The following is a 15,097-nucleotide window of genomic DNA, read 5'->3' as shown; positions in this document are numbered from 1 at the left end:
TCCACCGACACATTGGCATTCAGCAATCCATTCAGGATTACGTGTCGATCAAACATCTATCAGATCCGGACAAAGTATGTCAGTTTTGATGCTGCCGTGGGATTGCATGTTGATTGCTAATATAATATATGGTGCTGGTCAGGTGAACGGCACAACAATATCCCAGCATCAGGTCCTTACAACCCTATCGCCCTTATAAGCTGATTACACCTACCGAGTAGAGTGGCGAGAAAGTATCCTTATCGGAGCACTACTACTAGCAATTGACTGAGTACTCGACCGAGGATACTGTCTCGCCACTCTACTCTGTAGGTGTATTCAGAGTTTTACAGTAACAGTAACAGTGTCGGTCACCTGAGCGGGATATCGGTGTGGCTTTATTGTCCAAAACACATACTGAGCTGGTGCCTTTATGACGCGTTGGAAAACAACTTGTTGTGTTATTCTTTATATTGTATGTGTATTTTGTATAATTTTCTCTATTTTTGTTTTTGTTAGTGAGACAAATGATTCTTTCTTCTTCCGATACTTACCTAGAGTTCCGATACCCCTACATCAGCTCCCCACAACCCCACTAACCTCACCGTCTCCTTACAGAGGTGGCGATGGACTCGGGGCGCGCGTTCTGCCCGCGCGTGGGCTGCGACACCGTGGTGCGCGTGCGAGCCGCCTCCCCCGCGCACTGCCCCACGTGCCGGCACGACTTCTGCTCGCAGTGCAACCAGGAGGTGACTATATACACATCACACCCTAGCCCCGCTAGCCCCGCGCACTGCCCCACGTGCCGGCACGACTTCTGCTCGCAGTGCAACCAGGAGGTGACTATATACACATCACACCCTAGCCCCGCTAGCCCCGCGCACTGCCCCACGTGCCGGCACGACTTCTGCTCGCAGTGCAACCAGGAGGTGACTATATACACATCACACCCTAGCCCCGCTAGCCCCGCGCACTGCCCCACTAGCCCCGCGCACTGCCCCACGTGCCGGCATGACTTCTGCTCGCAGTGCAACCAGGAGGTGACTATATACACATCACACCCTAGCCCCGCTAGCCCCGCGCACTGCCCCACTAGCCCCGCGCACTGCCCCACGTGCCGGCACGACTTCTGCTCGCAGTGCAACCAGGAGGTGACTATATACACATCACACCCTAGCCCCACTAGCCCCGCGCACTGCCCCACGTGCCGGCACGACTTCTGCTCGCAGTGCAACCAGGAGAAAACTAAATGTAGGCTTAGACCTTAGGATGTCTGTCCACAATACTATACAGGGTGTTGCAAAAGGGGTATACTAAGCCGAATCCTACATGTGCAGCATGGTATATCTAAGCCCGAAACTGAAATCAGAATTTGAAAATTCGCGAAAAAAAAAATCATTTTCCATAGAAACTTTGTTGGTCACGTGACTTTTACTATGGAAAAAAAATTTTTTTTTCGCGAATTTCCAAATTCTGATTTCAGTTTCGGGCTTAGATATACCATGCTGCACATGTAGGATTCGGCTTAGTATACCAATTTTGCAACACCCTGTATACGCTTGCACCTTAGACCTGTCTACTATAACGGAAACACTAACAGAGATATTCTGGGCGAGTGCAATCAGGAGGTGACTATAATCAGGGTTACACCTCAGGATGTCAGTCCACCTTATCGGAATATAGAGATACATGCACGAGAGCACGAGAACGTACAAAATTTTTGTATGATGATCGCTGTACCTACTATACTTTATCTATAGAATTTATAGTGGAGCGGCACGGCTAGTAATTGACTACATTGTAGAAATGAAGCACGTTTTAGACTAATAATTACATACATTGTTGCACGCTGCGAACTAAAATTGACAAGTGTCAATTTAAATCGATCAATCAATTATGGCTATTATTGTTTCTAATTAGGTCTAATTTTTCAATTGTTAAATAAGAATTGTCAGCTGACTAAAATTTATCGTATTTATTTACCAAAAACGTTTATCTGATATGATTTTTTATGACAATAGTATGCATTAGAGGTAGTCGGTTAGTAGACTTTCTTAATATTGTAAGTACCTTAAAACTTACTTAGTGTTTGGTTCAATTATTAAGTTTTAGGTTGTTCCTATGATCTCTTATATTATATCTAATGGCACTAAGCTGGTCCAAAGACTATCTTTGAGAAATCAAATTTCTAGAATCTATTATTTCGCATGATTAGACCGTAATTAGATTATATTAGACTCTACTACTTCTAAACGGTACGGAATGTTTAATATAGCGAGCATCTTGTTCGCTCCTCGTGACGATATCTAGAATTCTAGATGTTTTGTTGAAGAATGTTCTAGATCGTCGGGACTCGAGAGGATGTGTTTCCCCTTTGTAAAAGTACCCGGGGCTTACTCTCTAGATAACTGCTAGTAAAATTCATATTTGCACATGACTTTCGTACCGGAAAGATTTTTAAGATAAATAATTTGATTTTTGATATTTGTTAGCAAGTGACTATACAAACCGATCTGATAGGCGTATTTTAAGTACACATCGAACAATAACTGTAAGAAGTATCCATTACAACGGTGTTATTACAGCATGCATTCTATAATTCCACCTAACATGACACCTAAAGGCACTTTCAGACTAGCGTAGACGGATTATCCATATCCATGTGACATTAAAAAGAACTCTGAAAAACAAAGTGAATATTTCCGAGAACAATACCTATATTGAATGTTTATCGAATATTATCAATAAAAAAATACAATACATTTAAGAATTAATCTCACACATGGGTGTTGCAATTAGAAACAACTAGCACAGTTTAAGATAAATTCCTTATAGGTATATAGATGTAGGTACTTAAAGTATTATGTTATTCTAACTATGGGCGTGATGTGTGCTCACCTTAACAATCCAATAAGTAGTAAAAAAAACTATTCTTAATCCCTTAAGCTCTTTTCTAAAACAATAGCCGGTAAATGGTAAATAACGATAATTAAGATATCAGTGTTTAGAGTAAGTGGATACTGTGACAGAAGTCGCTCTGACACTATAAGGTAGCAACTGTAATTACTTACATTGTACGTAGCAGAAGCATACTGCCGGTTGCACACTTGAGAATATCTAGTTCAGTAGAACTTTAGTATGATAAGCATAGCTGTGATTGGCCGAATGGTAGATTTACTCAAATGAGAAAATGGGCCTTATTATATTATTGGTTTTTGGACATTCCAAATCCCATTGACGACTGCAAAGGAAAACCAACTTTAATTACCAGACATAAGGAAACGTACAATAATATAATGGAAGCTCTATAGTCAAGTACAACCTGTGAGGTGGTAGGATAGCATGTGGCTGGGTGTGAGGTCAAAGCGCTAATTATGAATACCTTTTGGATAGATAGGTATATATATATAAAAGATAAAATATATATATATTAAGCTTCCACATTGAGTAGTGAGTAGTTAAAAGATGAAGACAAAAAACAACCAAACTCTCACAATATATTGATCTCTCAAAAAGGCACGGACATAAAGTCTGTGGAGTGATAATAAAATCTTTAAAAAAAAAAAAAAAAAAAAAAAAAAAAAAAAAAAAAAAAAAAATACCTTTTGGATTGGTTTAAAATGAGCATGGTAGCAGTCTGCTTGTCTATAAAGAAACCGATAATTGTTCGGTAGACGTATTCTTGAGTAAAACCAACGTTAAAAAGCCCCGACTTTCAACAATTCAAATGGTTCAGCCGTTTAAAGGCAGACAGATACACAAACATACGATAAACTTATAACACCCTCTTTTTGCGTAGGGGATTAAAAACCAAGCATGCGACACCCCGCTTGCTTGTATGTTGGATCACTTGCAAATCGTTGATAGTTTTGTCATCGTAATGATTAGGACTACATTCAGAAATTTCACACTTGTGGCGAACCTGTTTAATTTAAACCTTTTGACCTTGTCTATATTTATCTTGGATAGGTGTCACAAAAATCTATAGATGGAGGTATTTATGAAGATCGTAAACTTATTTATATTTTTTACTACGCTGCTGAAAAGGTTGATCAGTTTACCTTTTTACACCTGTGTAACATAAAAAGATACATTCACATTCTTCCCAGGACCTTCAAGACATACACATTAAACTTATACAGGGTGAGTCTTTCATATAGATGCATATCTGGAAGTATATTACAGAGCCTGTTACTTTCGGGAATATAGGGAATAAAGTCATCATAACAAAAGTTGTTCAGAATGAAAAGCTCTGTGACATACTTCCGGATGTGCACCCTATGAAAGACTCACCTTGTTATTATTGTTTTACTGGTCGGGGAGTTAAAAGGGACAACGAAGTTTACTAGGTTTCGCGTTGTTCTGTTACAACGAAGATCTTAGGTATTCCTTGTAAGGTTTATCAGTGTTATGAACTGGCTTTACACAAAAACGAACGCACGAGACGTCTCATGCAATCAGTACGTTTACGATACTCGTAATGCAACGAGGTAGGTAAACAAATAAACAATTTTAATTCAAAATTGTGGTTAGCTCAGCAGATCGCTCTGTAACTTCTTATTTCATAAGCTATACAGGGTGTTGCAAAAAGGGTATACTAAGCCGAAACCTACATGTGCAGCATGTTATATCTAAGCCCGAAAATGAAATCATAAATTCAAAATTCCCAATAGTACGGATCCCTAAGACCATAAAACATGTTTGCTGTTCGGTACTGTTCGCAGGATAGTGTGAAAATATGCCTGCATTGTATGATAATGAGATTTATAATAAGTTAATAAGTGAGTGTCCATTATAATTAGTTGTGTCATCGAACCGGTATAAATGACACCCTACGGGCATGCATACATCTCTTTAATGCTGTTGCAGATTATGTATAACACTGTCAAAAAATTATATGTACTATACTATTGTCTGTAGACTTTTTTGTGGTATTCACCACTGTTACAACCCTAATCTGTACTACGACAGAGAACTGATTGTGATATGAATAAAGGATCCGATCCAAAATCAGATTCTGATAGTAGATTATTCTGACGAATTTAGAATAATCAAATACATTTAAGAATTCAGTACAGTTATGTTCAAACGTTAGTAAAGTTTGTTAAACTGAACATTAGTAAAATTATTATTGTAAAAAACATGACATTGTATTAAATACCTATTCGTGTAAAACCATCAAGCTGACTATAGACTTCAAACAAATACTCTCAACTTATTTACAATATCTATTATCAGCGGCTCGCAAGTGCAATCAGCGTGACAGGGTAGCCCGACCTGTATTAAACCTTAATTACTTTGTTTATAAAGCCTATTATTCATCAAATCAATCATTGATATAGTTACAGGTGGTCAAATAATTGTGACAGTTCAAGGTACAAGGGTCTAAGAAAATCTCAGAGTAAAGACATTTTAAACGCGACTGTACTTAGTATTTGTTCACAGATTGAAGTGAGTACTTCGCCTTGAAATGGTTTTTCTTCTGTTTTATTTAATTTGTCGATAAGTGTACTCAACGAGTAAGTGGTTTTATAAGGTTTTGTATGTTTGTACTTATCGGCAGAAAACAGATAGTAATGGATTCAATTCACTCAAGGATTTTTTATAAAAGCACTTTTTTGGAGTTATTTTTTCGTTTTTTATTGCGCGTTTTGCGCTTAATACATTTTACCCATTGGATAAATACCCACCTCGCCTACAACTCTGAAACTTGGCATTGCTCCTGTAAACAATGACAATAATACCGGAACACTTGGCAACGGTCAAGTTTACGGAATTACATACAATGTAAATGAAGTGGATTAGCGCCGACAGAGCTGAGAGAGTGCGGGTTCGAATCCCGACAGTGACTTGTAGCAAGTTCTTTTAGATTTGTTTCAAATGTATTCCATCGCTCGTAAGGTGAAGGAAAACATCGTTAGGAGTCCTCCACAACTAGATTTAGCAAGAACATGCTAGCAACCAGCAGTGAACCAGCATGGTGGAAAATATTTTTTTGTTAAGCTATAGTAATCTTCCAGAATCTATCACCCCAACCAAACCCTATGAACAAAATAGTGTAGGAAGGCTAGGAAGGTAGAATATTTTTGAAGTCTATTTTGGAGATGTGATAACGTCTATAAGTGCCATTATGTAACTACTCAAAGACATATCGTATTTCATCCCTGAAGGGTGGTAAAATGCCGGAATAGTAAAATGATAAAGTTACATTGACATTTAACATTCTGGAAACAACCTATGCGTGGAAAAATCCTCTTCGATATTTTTGTTTTAAGAAGACAAGAATTTATATAAATAATAGATAGGTGATCTCTCTGTCCAAATTGTAATGACGTGATCTGATAAGTATTTTTATCTGTTAGAATGAGATCATTCAATCTGGCAATCTCTTTCTACAATTGTTATTTTTATTGTGCAACATCATGTAGGCATTCATACATGTAGTTATAAAATTGTGTCAAGCTTTACAATTCATTTCTTTACTTAGAATATAGGTGCTTATCGAGAATATAAAATAGACATACATAAAAGGATCCATTTTATAGCTAGTACACAAATGCCTTAGTAAAACTCTATTTATAGAGCATAAATGCAGCAAAAGAAAATCAATAACGCCACATTTTAAGTTATTTCTGATACTGAAACTGTGTCAAGAGTATGATGGCCACTCGAAGCTCAATCGTCTGGAGAGGGAATAAAAATAACGTTTTTAAATATTCAACATTTAATATTCGATGGCGTGCAATATTTATAGAGGCAGCTAGTTTTGCAATTGCATCTGGCCGGTTCTAGTAAACCTTGTTGTATGTTGACATAAGCTGATGAACTCACCGAAATACTGAAAAATTACACCAGCTCCTATTTTCATAAATCTAGCTTTTGCTATTATGTTTTTAGACGAGGTAGGTTAGGACTGGTTCTTATTTAGAAGGCCCTCTGGGATTTCATAACGTACATTATTATAAGACACCTCGTGGTTACCGTAATGTATTTCCATCAAATTTTAATATACAGTAAATAATTATCTGTCTGACACAGTCATGCTCTCCCTGTTTCGGACCAGACGGCCGTGATATTATAGCCCCCACATATTATCACAATTACTCTTTATCTAACCACCTCCCCCCCTTGTTTCCAGTGGCACGGAGGCCTGACCTGCGAAGCGGCGGCGGCCTCGTCCTCCACGGCGGCTGGCTCACCCCTGCTCCCTGACTCCGAGCTCATCAAACTCTGCCCCATGTGCCGCGTGCCCATAGAGAAGGACGAGGGGTGCGCGCAGATGATGTGCAAGCGGTGCAAGCATGTGTTCTGCTGGTATTGCCTCGCGTCGCTTGATGTGAGTTTCGAGTTCCTTTGGTTTATTGTATCCTGGTACTTTTTGGTGTGAAGGTGTGGCGTATGACGATAGAGAAAGAGAGGAATGTAATCAGATGATGTGCAAGCGGTGCAAGCATGTGTTCTGCTGGTACTGTCTGGCGTCGCTTGATGTAAGTTTCAACATCCTTTGGTTTATTTAGTCCTGGTACTTTTGGTGTGATGGATTGTATTCTATTAATAGAGTGAAGGAGATGTAATGAGATGATGTGCAAGCGGTGCAAGCATGTGTTCTGCTGGTACTGCCTGACGTCGCTTGATGTGAGTTCTTTTGGTTTATTGGATCCTGGTAGTTTTAGTGTGAGGTTGTTAATAAATATGAAGATAGAGATGGACGAGGGGTGCGCGCAGATGATGTGCAAGCGGTGCAAGCATGTCTTCTGCTGGTATTGTCTGGCGTCGCTTGATGTGAGTTGTTTTGGTTTATTGGACCCTGGTACTTTTTGGTGTGCCGGGTGCCTATAGATAATGACGAGGGATATAATCATTCTACGTCGAAAAAAAAAACGATTTCATTTCAAATCTCTATTTGAGTTCCTTTAGTTTACTGGACCCTGGTAGTTTTGGTGTGAAGACGTAGTGTGACGATAAAGAAAGATGCTAAGACTGGATAAATGATAGTTGTTTAGTTTTTATTATAATTACACTGCTAACAAAAAGCACTCATTATTTTCCTTTACACCTTCAGTTCCTAGAACCAAGCGGTGCAGTGGAAACACTAATTTCTAAATCAAACGTTTGGTGTTTACGTTTGAAATTAACGCTAAAAAGAAACCTAGTTTGCTGGGAAGTGTAATTGACCTGTGCAAGCCAACCTTTCTAATATTACAATGGTAATGTGAACGACCTACAGCAAGGAGATTTGCAAACAGTATCTTAGTACAACACTAGCGACCGTAAAGTAACGCCAACTTGAATAAAGCCAAAACATTTTGGACTTTAAACACTGAGGATTGGGCAGTTTAAAATTATACTGATATCATTGGATTTTCCTTAATTAGCATAAAGGTTATTTCGGTACAAAGCGCACATTCGAATGTAAATGCTAGTAATCCTAGCTTTTATTATAAATGGGTTAGAAATTTAATAGCCTGTGTGGGTAGAGTAATTCATTTGTTTGGTGAAATAATAATGAAATGTAGGTTTTTTATAGGCGTGTATAGAATTGAATGGATAGTGTAATAACAATGGTGGGTAATAGGTATGTGAAAGTTTTTCTATTGACAAACTGGGGCAGGGCCATATGAGGAAATGCTAAGTACATTATTGTTGTAGTTCTATCCACTTTATTCGTACCTACCTAGCTATACATAAAATGTTGTAGTCGTTTACTAATCGTTTAAGTATTCCCTTAATGTATTTTTTCTATACAACGTGATATTGTCAATTTCATTCTTCTATTTTTAATTGATCAGGATCGAAAATAATAAATTACTTATACTTACCCTAAATTCTGCCCTGACAGTAGATAATAGTTTATAATGAACGTGCCCTACTGCCGGTAATATTCGGAACCCATCTACATATTCTAACATTTCCAACGCAACGCTTCAACTATCTAACTAGCTTTTAATTTGCTGTGCCCGACAGGGTCCATAAAGTTCCTAATTGAATGTATTGAACACCTGTAAAACTTATGGATTCAATAAATGATTGAGTATCAGCTACGTAAAACAATCTCAAATGTTATTTGTCATTTATTTCCAGGATGACTTCCTCTTACGGCACTACGACAAGGGCCCGTGCAAGAACAAGCTGGGCCACTCGCGCGCCTCCGTGCTGTGGCACCGCGCACAGGTATACACACATACACTCTCGCACATTAAGTATTATTATTTGCTCCTTACTATGCTGAAAACTCTGAAGTTTGAAGTGAGACATTCAGTATAATTTACTCCTTACTATGCTGAAAACTCTAAAGTTTGAAGTGAGCTGCAATCGATTGCTGAACGCCGGAAGCATCTAGAATTTTACCTTATGAAGTGCAAAGTGGAAAGATTTTTCACTAGGTGACACGCTAGGCTCTAAGCGCTAGCAAGCCATCTACCACATTTTGTAACTTATCAACTGTAACCACCAAAGGCGCTCCGCATACCGCTATAGTCAAGGCAGCGTCGTGGTGGCTTTAATATGGTAAGGCGACTCTCGCAGGGGCGCCTAATGCCACAATGTGACTTGCTATAAATATTACATTTGAATTTGTCAGTCCGTCCGTAGTCTAACCGTGTTTTGCCCACAGGTGGTGGGCATCTTCGCGGGCTTCGGTCTCCTGTTGCTGGTGGCGTCCCCGCTGCTGCTGCTCGCCGCGCCCTGCATCGTGTGCTGCAAGTGCAGGTCACCACCCCCCACTACTTGTATAGTCTTATCCCACTACTAGTACATACACACAACTACCTCCACTACTAGTTTTAAACGTTAAAATATTTACTTACTATGTTAATATTGTTAGGATTCTATTAAATTAGAATCATGAAACCATGCGCAATTTATGCAACATGCCGGTAAACGTCAGAAAACGCTCAGTCCATAGACAAGACATGTCATAGACAACTTTCTTCTATTCTGTGTTATTCCTCGAGATAAGAGTGCGGCCACAAAGCTGTTGTGAATAATTCCTTCTAACACTAGTAAACTGCATACACCCACCGTTACCCTCCGCTTACTAGTCAACTATACTTATGTATACAGCCAACACTACCCCCACTACTTGTATAGTTCATACACATACCTCTGACGTTAGACGTTACTACTAGTCAGCTATATGTAGCAGCGTTACAGAGTATAGAATAGAATAGAATATATCTTTATTGAACACCACAAATTAAAACATACAAAGAGAACTTATAAACTAGGAACAATGAACAATAGGCGACCTTATCGCTTAGAGCGATCTCTTACAGGTAACCTTAAACATAAAGAAATAAAAGTAAAGAAAATTTGAGGGCGGTGTACCTACTACCTAACTACTTATAATATAGCTAAATACTAACATAAGTTACATATTCTAACTAATATACCTACATACCATTATTTACATACATACAAACATACATACATCCTATATATATACAATAAATACCTATATTCATACAACATCTCGAAAGTAGGTGAGTAATTGACAACATTTCAAATAAAATGCTCACCGATTTTATTGAGTATATAATATAGCCACCTCTACCCCCACTACTATAGTACACTTACATACCACTACCCCCACCCACTACTGTTAATCTATATGTATTGTATTCAACCACCATATCTCCACTACTAGTCCACTACGTACACTCACCACTACCCGCCTAGCAATCTACTTTATGTAGCCGCCACTACCTCCACTAGTATAGTAGCTGCTGCTACTCGCCGCGCCCTACATCGTGTGCTGCAAGTGCAGGTAACCACTCCCCACTACTTGTATAGTCCATACACATACCACTCCCCCCACTTACACTGCATACATCCAACACTACTTGTGATACTAGTTCACTACACACACCCACCACTACTACCTACAATGCATTCTCTACTCTCCCGACTGTGGATCCAAACACAAGTAGGTACTTTTTAAGAACGGAGAGTGTGTACGTGTCCTTACCTAATGGTCTGGGTCCATAATTCAGATACGGGTAGTAGGCTCTCTTAAAGAGAGCCACATCAAAACTAACTACTACCGTCATAATTATGTACTATAAATATAAGTTCTTCTGTTTAGCCAGCCAGCCAGATTACTTATACGTATGATTCTTTTATACGACCCTTTAAATGTTGGGTTCAACAAATACGTTCGACTCACCAAGCTAATCATTATTCCCCGTGTATGTTTCTTAACCTTCCTACCGATGTATGTTTCAGGCTATGCAACCCAAGCACGAAGAACCTGGAAGAAGTCGACGAAATAGAGAGCATAGGGCCGGGACGAGACGAAGACGACGACACAACTCAAGCGCGTTATATCGCGGACTGACTAGCGCGCCGGCGCGACCGGTTCTAGACGACGCTTCGGACAACTTCGGGTGCTTTCGGACAACTTCGGGTGCCTTCGGACATCTTCGGGTGCCTTCGGATATCTGCGGGTGTCTTCAGACAACATCGGGTGCCTTCGGACAACTTCGGGTGCCTTTGGACAACTTCGGGTGCCTTCGGACAACTTCGGGTACCTTCGGGAACACTCGGGGACCCGAACGCTAGTAACACAACAGCAATGCTTTGACAAAATGATAAGTATCGTACCGCAAAAAGATGCTGTAAATGAAAAACTGCCTTGCAAAGTGACTTAATTTTTAGGAATTTGACAGATAGCAGCGCTACAGTAAGCAAGGGAGTTTTAGGTTAGAAAACTGTAGTTTCAAGATGGCGGATGTTGACAAAATGGTGGTGATAATTGACGTTTGTAAACTGTAAGGTTTGACGATGACAACGGTTCGCGGCTTCGTTTGTGATGTTGTCTATCTATAGATGATGATTATGGCGACCAAGATTAAAACCTGTTTGTGGTATGATTGCCTTCTCCACTAGCTGCCAATAAAATGGGGCTGTAATTGTAGACAGTGACTAAATAAATAGATATAGGACTAATTCTTTCTGTTGTCGCAGATGCTAAATTTATTAAAGTATTCATGGCTCAAGCATTTAATTAAAAACAATCACTTTACGCGCTTGGCTATATTATCTTATTCGCATTTCGGGTACAAACAAACATACAAACTAAATTAAAGAATAAGCATCTGCTTCATACTTACAAATAGAAATGTCATTGGCATATTGTGCAGTCCTTACTTGTTACTTGACTTTAACAAGGTAACTTAAACACCTGGATTCGACTAGTTTGTAATATAAATTGTTAATTAATTGTCTTAATGTTAATATTAAAATATTGTAACAAAAAGTCAGTGTATATTGTGGAGTTATTAACTATTTAAATAATTACTTATGTGTGTTTAGATCTCTCAACTTATTCGGATTAAGAAATAGTATGTTTTCTTAATTTAGGAACTTATTTAATTGTCTATGGATATTGTACCTAGGAGTTATAGGTTTGAGACTGAGATGAGAGGGTGCCAATTCATGTCGTTTTATGGAAATATCTGAATAAATGTGTTGACAACGAACCGACATGTGTGGACATTGGACTCTGTCCAATTCTGTAAAAGGTAAAACTGTTAAACAAAAACTTAAAGTAACACTTATATTTATCGAAAATCTATTTAATGTATTTCCTAACTTAGTCATTTGTGATTACCTAAAGAGAAACTTAAATATTTTAAAATCAATATAGACGATAGTTTTGTGAATATTTTTCTAAATATTATCTTATCTGATGTTGATGAAGCGTACAATCATTGCCTAAGAAAGTTTTATTTTATCTGTATACATTTCATTGGATGACGTCAGCGAAAACCCATGGGTATAATGAAAAATGTATGTAGTGTAACTGCAATGCAGTGAGAGATACAAAAAACACGTTTTATTTTTATATAATGTACCTTCTGTGATCAAACAAACAGTTTAAAATTTCAAATTGATATTTCAAGTATAAGTATACCTACCTAGGAGTCGCACCGCTTGCGACCTCACGACGCCTTAACATAACTTATTGGTAGAAAATTAATATTTATGAAACATGTAAATAGAAATAAATATGTACTTAATTTGTAGACAGGGATTGGTGATAGTCCACTGATGGTCAAAGGAAAACGCAGATTTAGATTTCAAATTCCTTTGTTTGTCACCTCAAAACATATCAAAAAAGTAAAAAAAAGACTGTAATCGAGACAATTTTTAGCCATGTTTTGTTTTAACTAGGTACTTTATGAAGCTAACATCACCAATCCCTTTAGCTTGTAGTGGAGCAAGCTAGCGAAGCATTTTGTAGAATTATTCTGATTAAATTGTCGGTAGTTGGTTAGGTAAAATAAGTGATAAACTTACTGTAACTTTTCTCTCGATCGTAAAAAACCACTTTCGTCTATGGTATTCACACAAAGACTTGTTTTATTTAGTATTTTATTAGTTTGACCGACGCAAAGTCAGCAATGTAAATAGAAGAGCGAATCTATTTTTTGTTAATCATTTTACTTCTTGTTTATTTCCATGTTGAGACAGACATAACTTTCCGTTGCTCTAATACTAAATAATTTAATAAAGATTTTCTCAGAAATCTCAAAAAGGTTTTTATTCATTTTCCTCTTGCAAGCTTGTGTAAGGGTAGTCTTATACCCTGATTACACCTACCAAGTAGAGTGGCGAAACAATATCCTCGGCGGAGCACTCGTTCAATTATTTCTAGCTGATCATTGGCTGAGGATCAGCTGAGTATACTCTCTCGGCTACTCTACTTGGTAGGTGTAATCAGGGTTTAAGTAGTCGTAGGTATTGTCCCATTGAGATCGCTGAAATTTCTCTTATTATGTAAGTATGTTTAATTAAATGATGCATTAAATGGTAATAAAGTTTTTATAACAGAGACCAGTCCTGAAAGTCGCTATCGCTCAAAGAAGTGCTCATAGTCCAATGACTGATTGCATGTTAGATAAAACAAGGGGAGTTTTTATAACCATTGATTTAATTTAAATAACTTCTCTGAAACTAACTATTATTGTGTGCTCAGTGCTCACATAATAGTTATCAGGAACATGGGTATTTAGGCAGGCATTACTGTTTATTTGAAAACAAACAAAATAACAAAATTAGTAGTAATTTTATTATTTGGTTCGTATTCAAATAATAATTAGGGTTTCAAAAGGCAGTCCTATTGCTTAAAGAGATCTCTTCTAGGCAACCTTTATATGGACTCAATCGATACATAAGAGGTAACAATGAAACAAAGCCCACTACACAACATATTTTTTACTATTTACAATCAACAACTTAAAAATAACTACACTTTATATCTTTCTGAACAGCCCAGCAGTAGAATCAAACAGTGTGGGGTTTTTGAACTCCCCTCGCATATCAAGCATGTAATGCATCCAAGTGTTCTTCACTTTGATCGGTAGCTGTACTTTGGCCGTGGCCCGGCTTTCCTTGCAACAGACATTCTCAAGAGGAACCTTCATCATTCGGTTTTGTCCAAATGGTGAGTATGTGACGAAGGTGACATGCTTTCCTCCTTTATTGAGGATGAGGAAGCGCACTGACTTGAGTGTGTACATCCAGATTATGCCAAGAGATGCTCCACCTAGAAAAGAGTAAGTATATTTAAGTTAGAATTCTTTTTTGATTTTTGTAAAATAAACATTTTAAATTAGTTATTATTTAGTATTACCTACGACAACAGCAGCAGTCCCAAGAGTGTTTTTGTACTTAGGCTCTCCCATATTGATCTTCCTGAACCAGGGAGTTTCAGCAGTAATCTTCGACTCATCTACCGGAGCGTCTTTCAGGGAAGTAAATGCAAAAGCACCAATATACGCCCAAAACATATATTGTACTGCAGCAAACAAGTTCATATACTTGAAATACTTTGGGTTTTCGTATTTAAACAGTACAACATCATTTGCAACATTTGTTCTCACTTCATGTAGAGGTTTCGGCGATACCGAGTTGGTACATTTTCTAATATTATTGGCATTGCAGCAGTCTTTGCATGTTATGGGATATCTAAATGGAATACTTTTTCTTATTATTGACGAGGCATATGATATTAAAGACATGGTGTAAATAATTCTACTTAAAATTCTAAATATTAGGTAAATCAAAACATAACCTAAAAATCCTCCACCTCCAACTGACAGTAGCAGTAGCAGCT

General features: G+C 38.0%; 2 protein-coding genes across 2 annotated transcripts in view; one reads left to right on the top strand and one right to left on the bottom strand.

Annotated features, from left to right (window-relative positions):
* The window catches only part of LOC105383741, a 92,827-nt gene extending 79,311 nt beyond the window's left edge, over nucleotides 1–13,516 (top strand). Inside the window, exons 8-12 of the mRNA XM_048631489.1 lie at nucleotides 598–728; nucleotides 7,118–7,315; nucleotides 9,061–9,150; nucleotides 9,593–9,687; nucleotides 11,203–13,516. Of these exons, the coding sequence (XP_048487446.1) occupies nucleotides 598–728; nucleotides 7,118–7,315; nucleotides 9,061–9,150; nucleotides 9,593–9,687; nucleotides 11,203–11,314 (626 nt within the window). The 3' untranslated portion in view covers nucleotides 11,315–13,516. The remainder of the gene's footprint in view (nucleotides 1–597; nucleotides 729–7,117; nucleotides 7,316–9,060; nucleotides 9,151–9,592; nucleotides 9,688–11,202) is intronic.
* Nucleotides 13,517–14,181: 665 nt separating this feature from the next.
* LOC105383740 (transmembrane protein 223) lies at nucleotides 14,182–15,053 on the bottom strand. Its single transcript, XM_011553834.3, has 2 exons — nucleotides 14,615–15,053; nucleotides 14,182–14,527 (listed from the first exon to the last, which is right to left on the bottom strand). The coding sequence occupies exons 1-2, from the start codon at nucleotides 15,000–15,002 to the stop codon at nucleotides 14,235–14,237; spliced, it is 681 nt and encodes a 226-aa protein (XP_011552136.2). The 5' UTR covers nucleotides 15,003–15,053; the 3' UTR covers nucleotides 14,182–14,234.
* Nucleotides 15,054–15,097: the final 44 nt, after the last annotated feature.

Source organism: Plutella xylostella, chromosome 29 (assembly GCF_932276165.1).
Source record: "Plutella xylostella chromosome 29, ilPluXylo3.1, whole genome shotgun sequence".
In the NCBI taxonomy this organism is placed as follows: Eukaryota; Metazoa; Arthropoda; class Insecta; order Lepidoptera; family Plutellidae; genus Plutella; species Plutella xylostella.
This window is presented reverse-complemented; position numbering and strand designations above follow the sequence as displayed.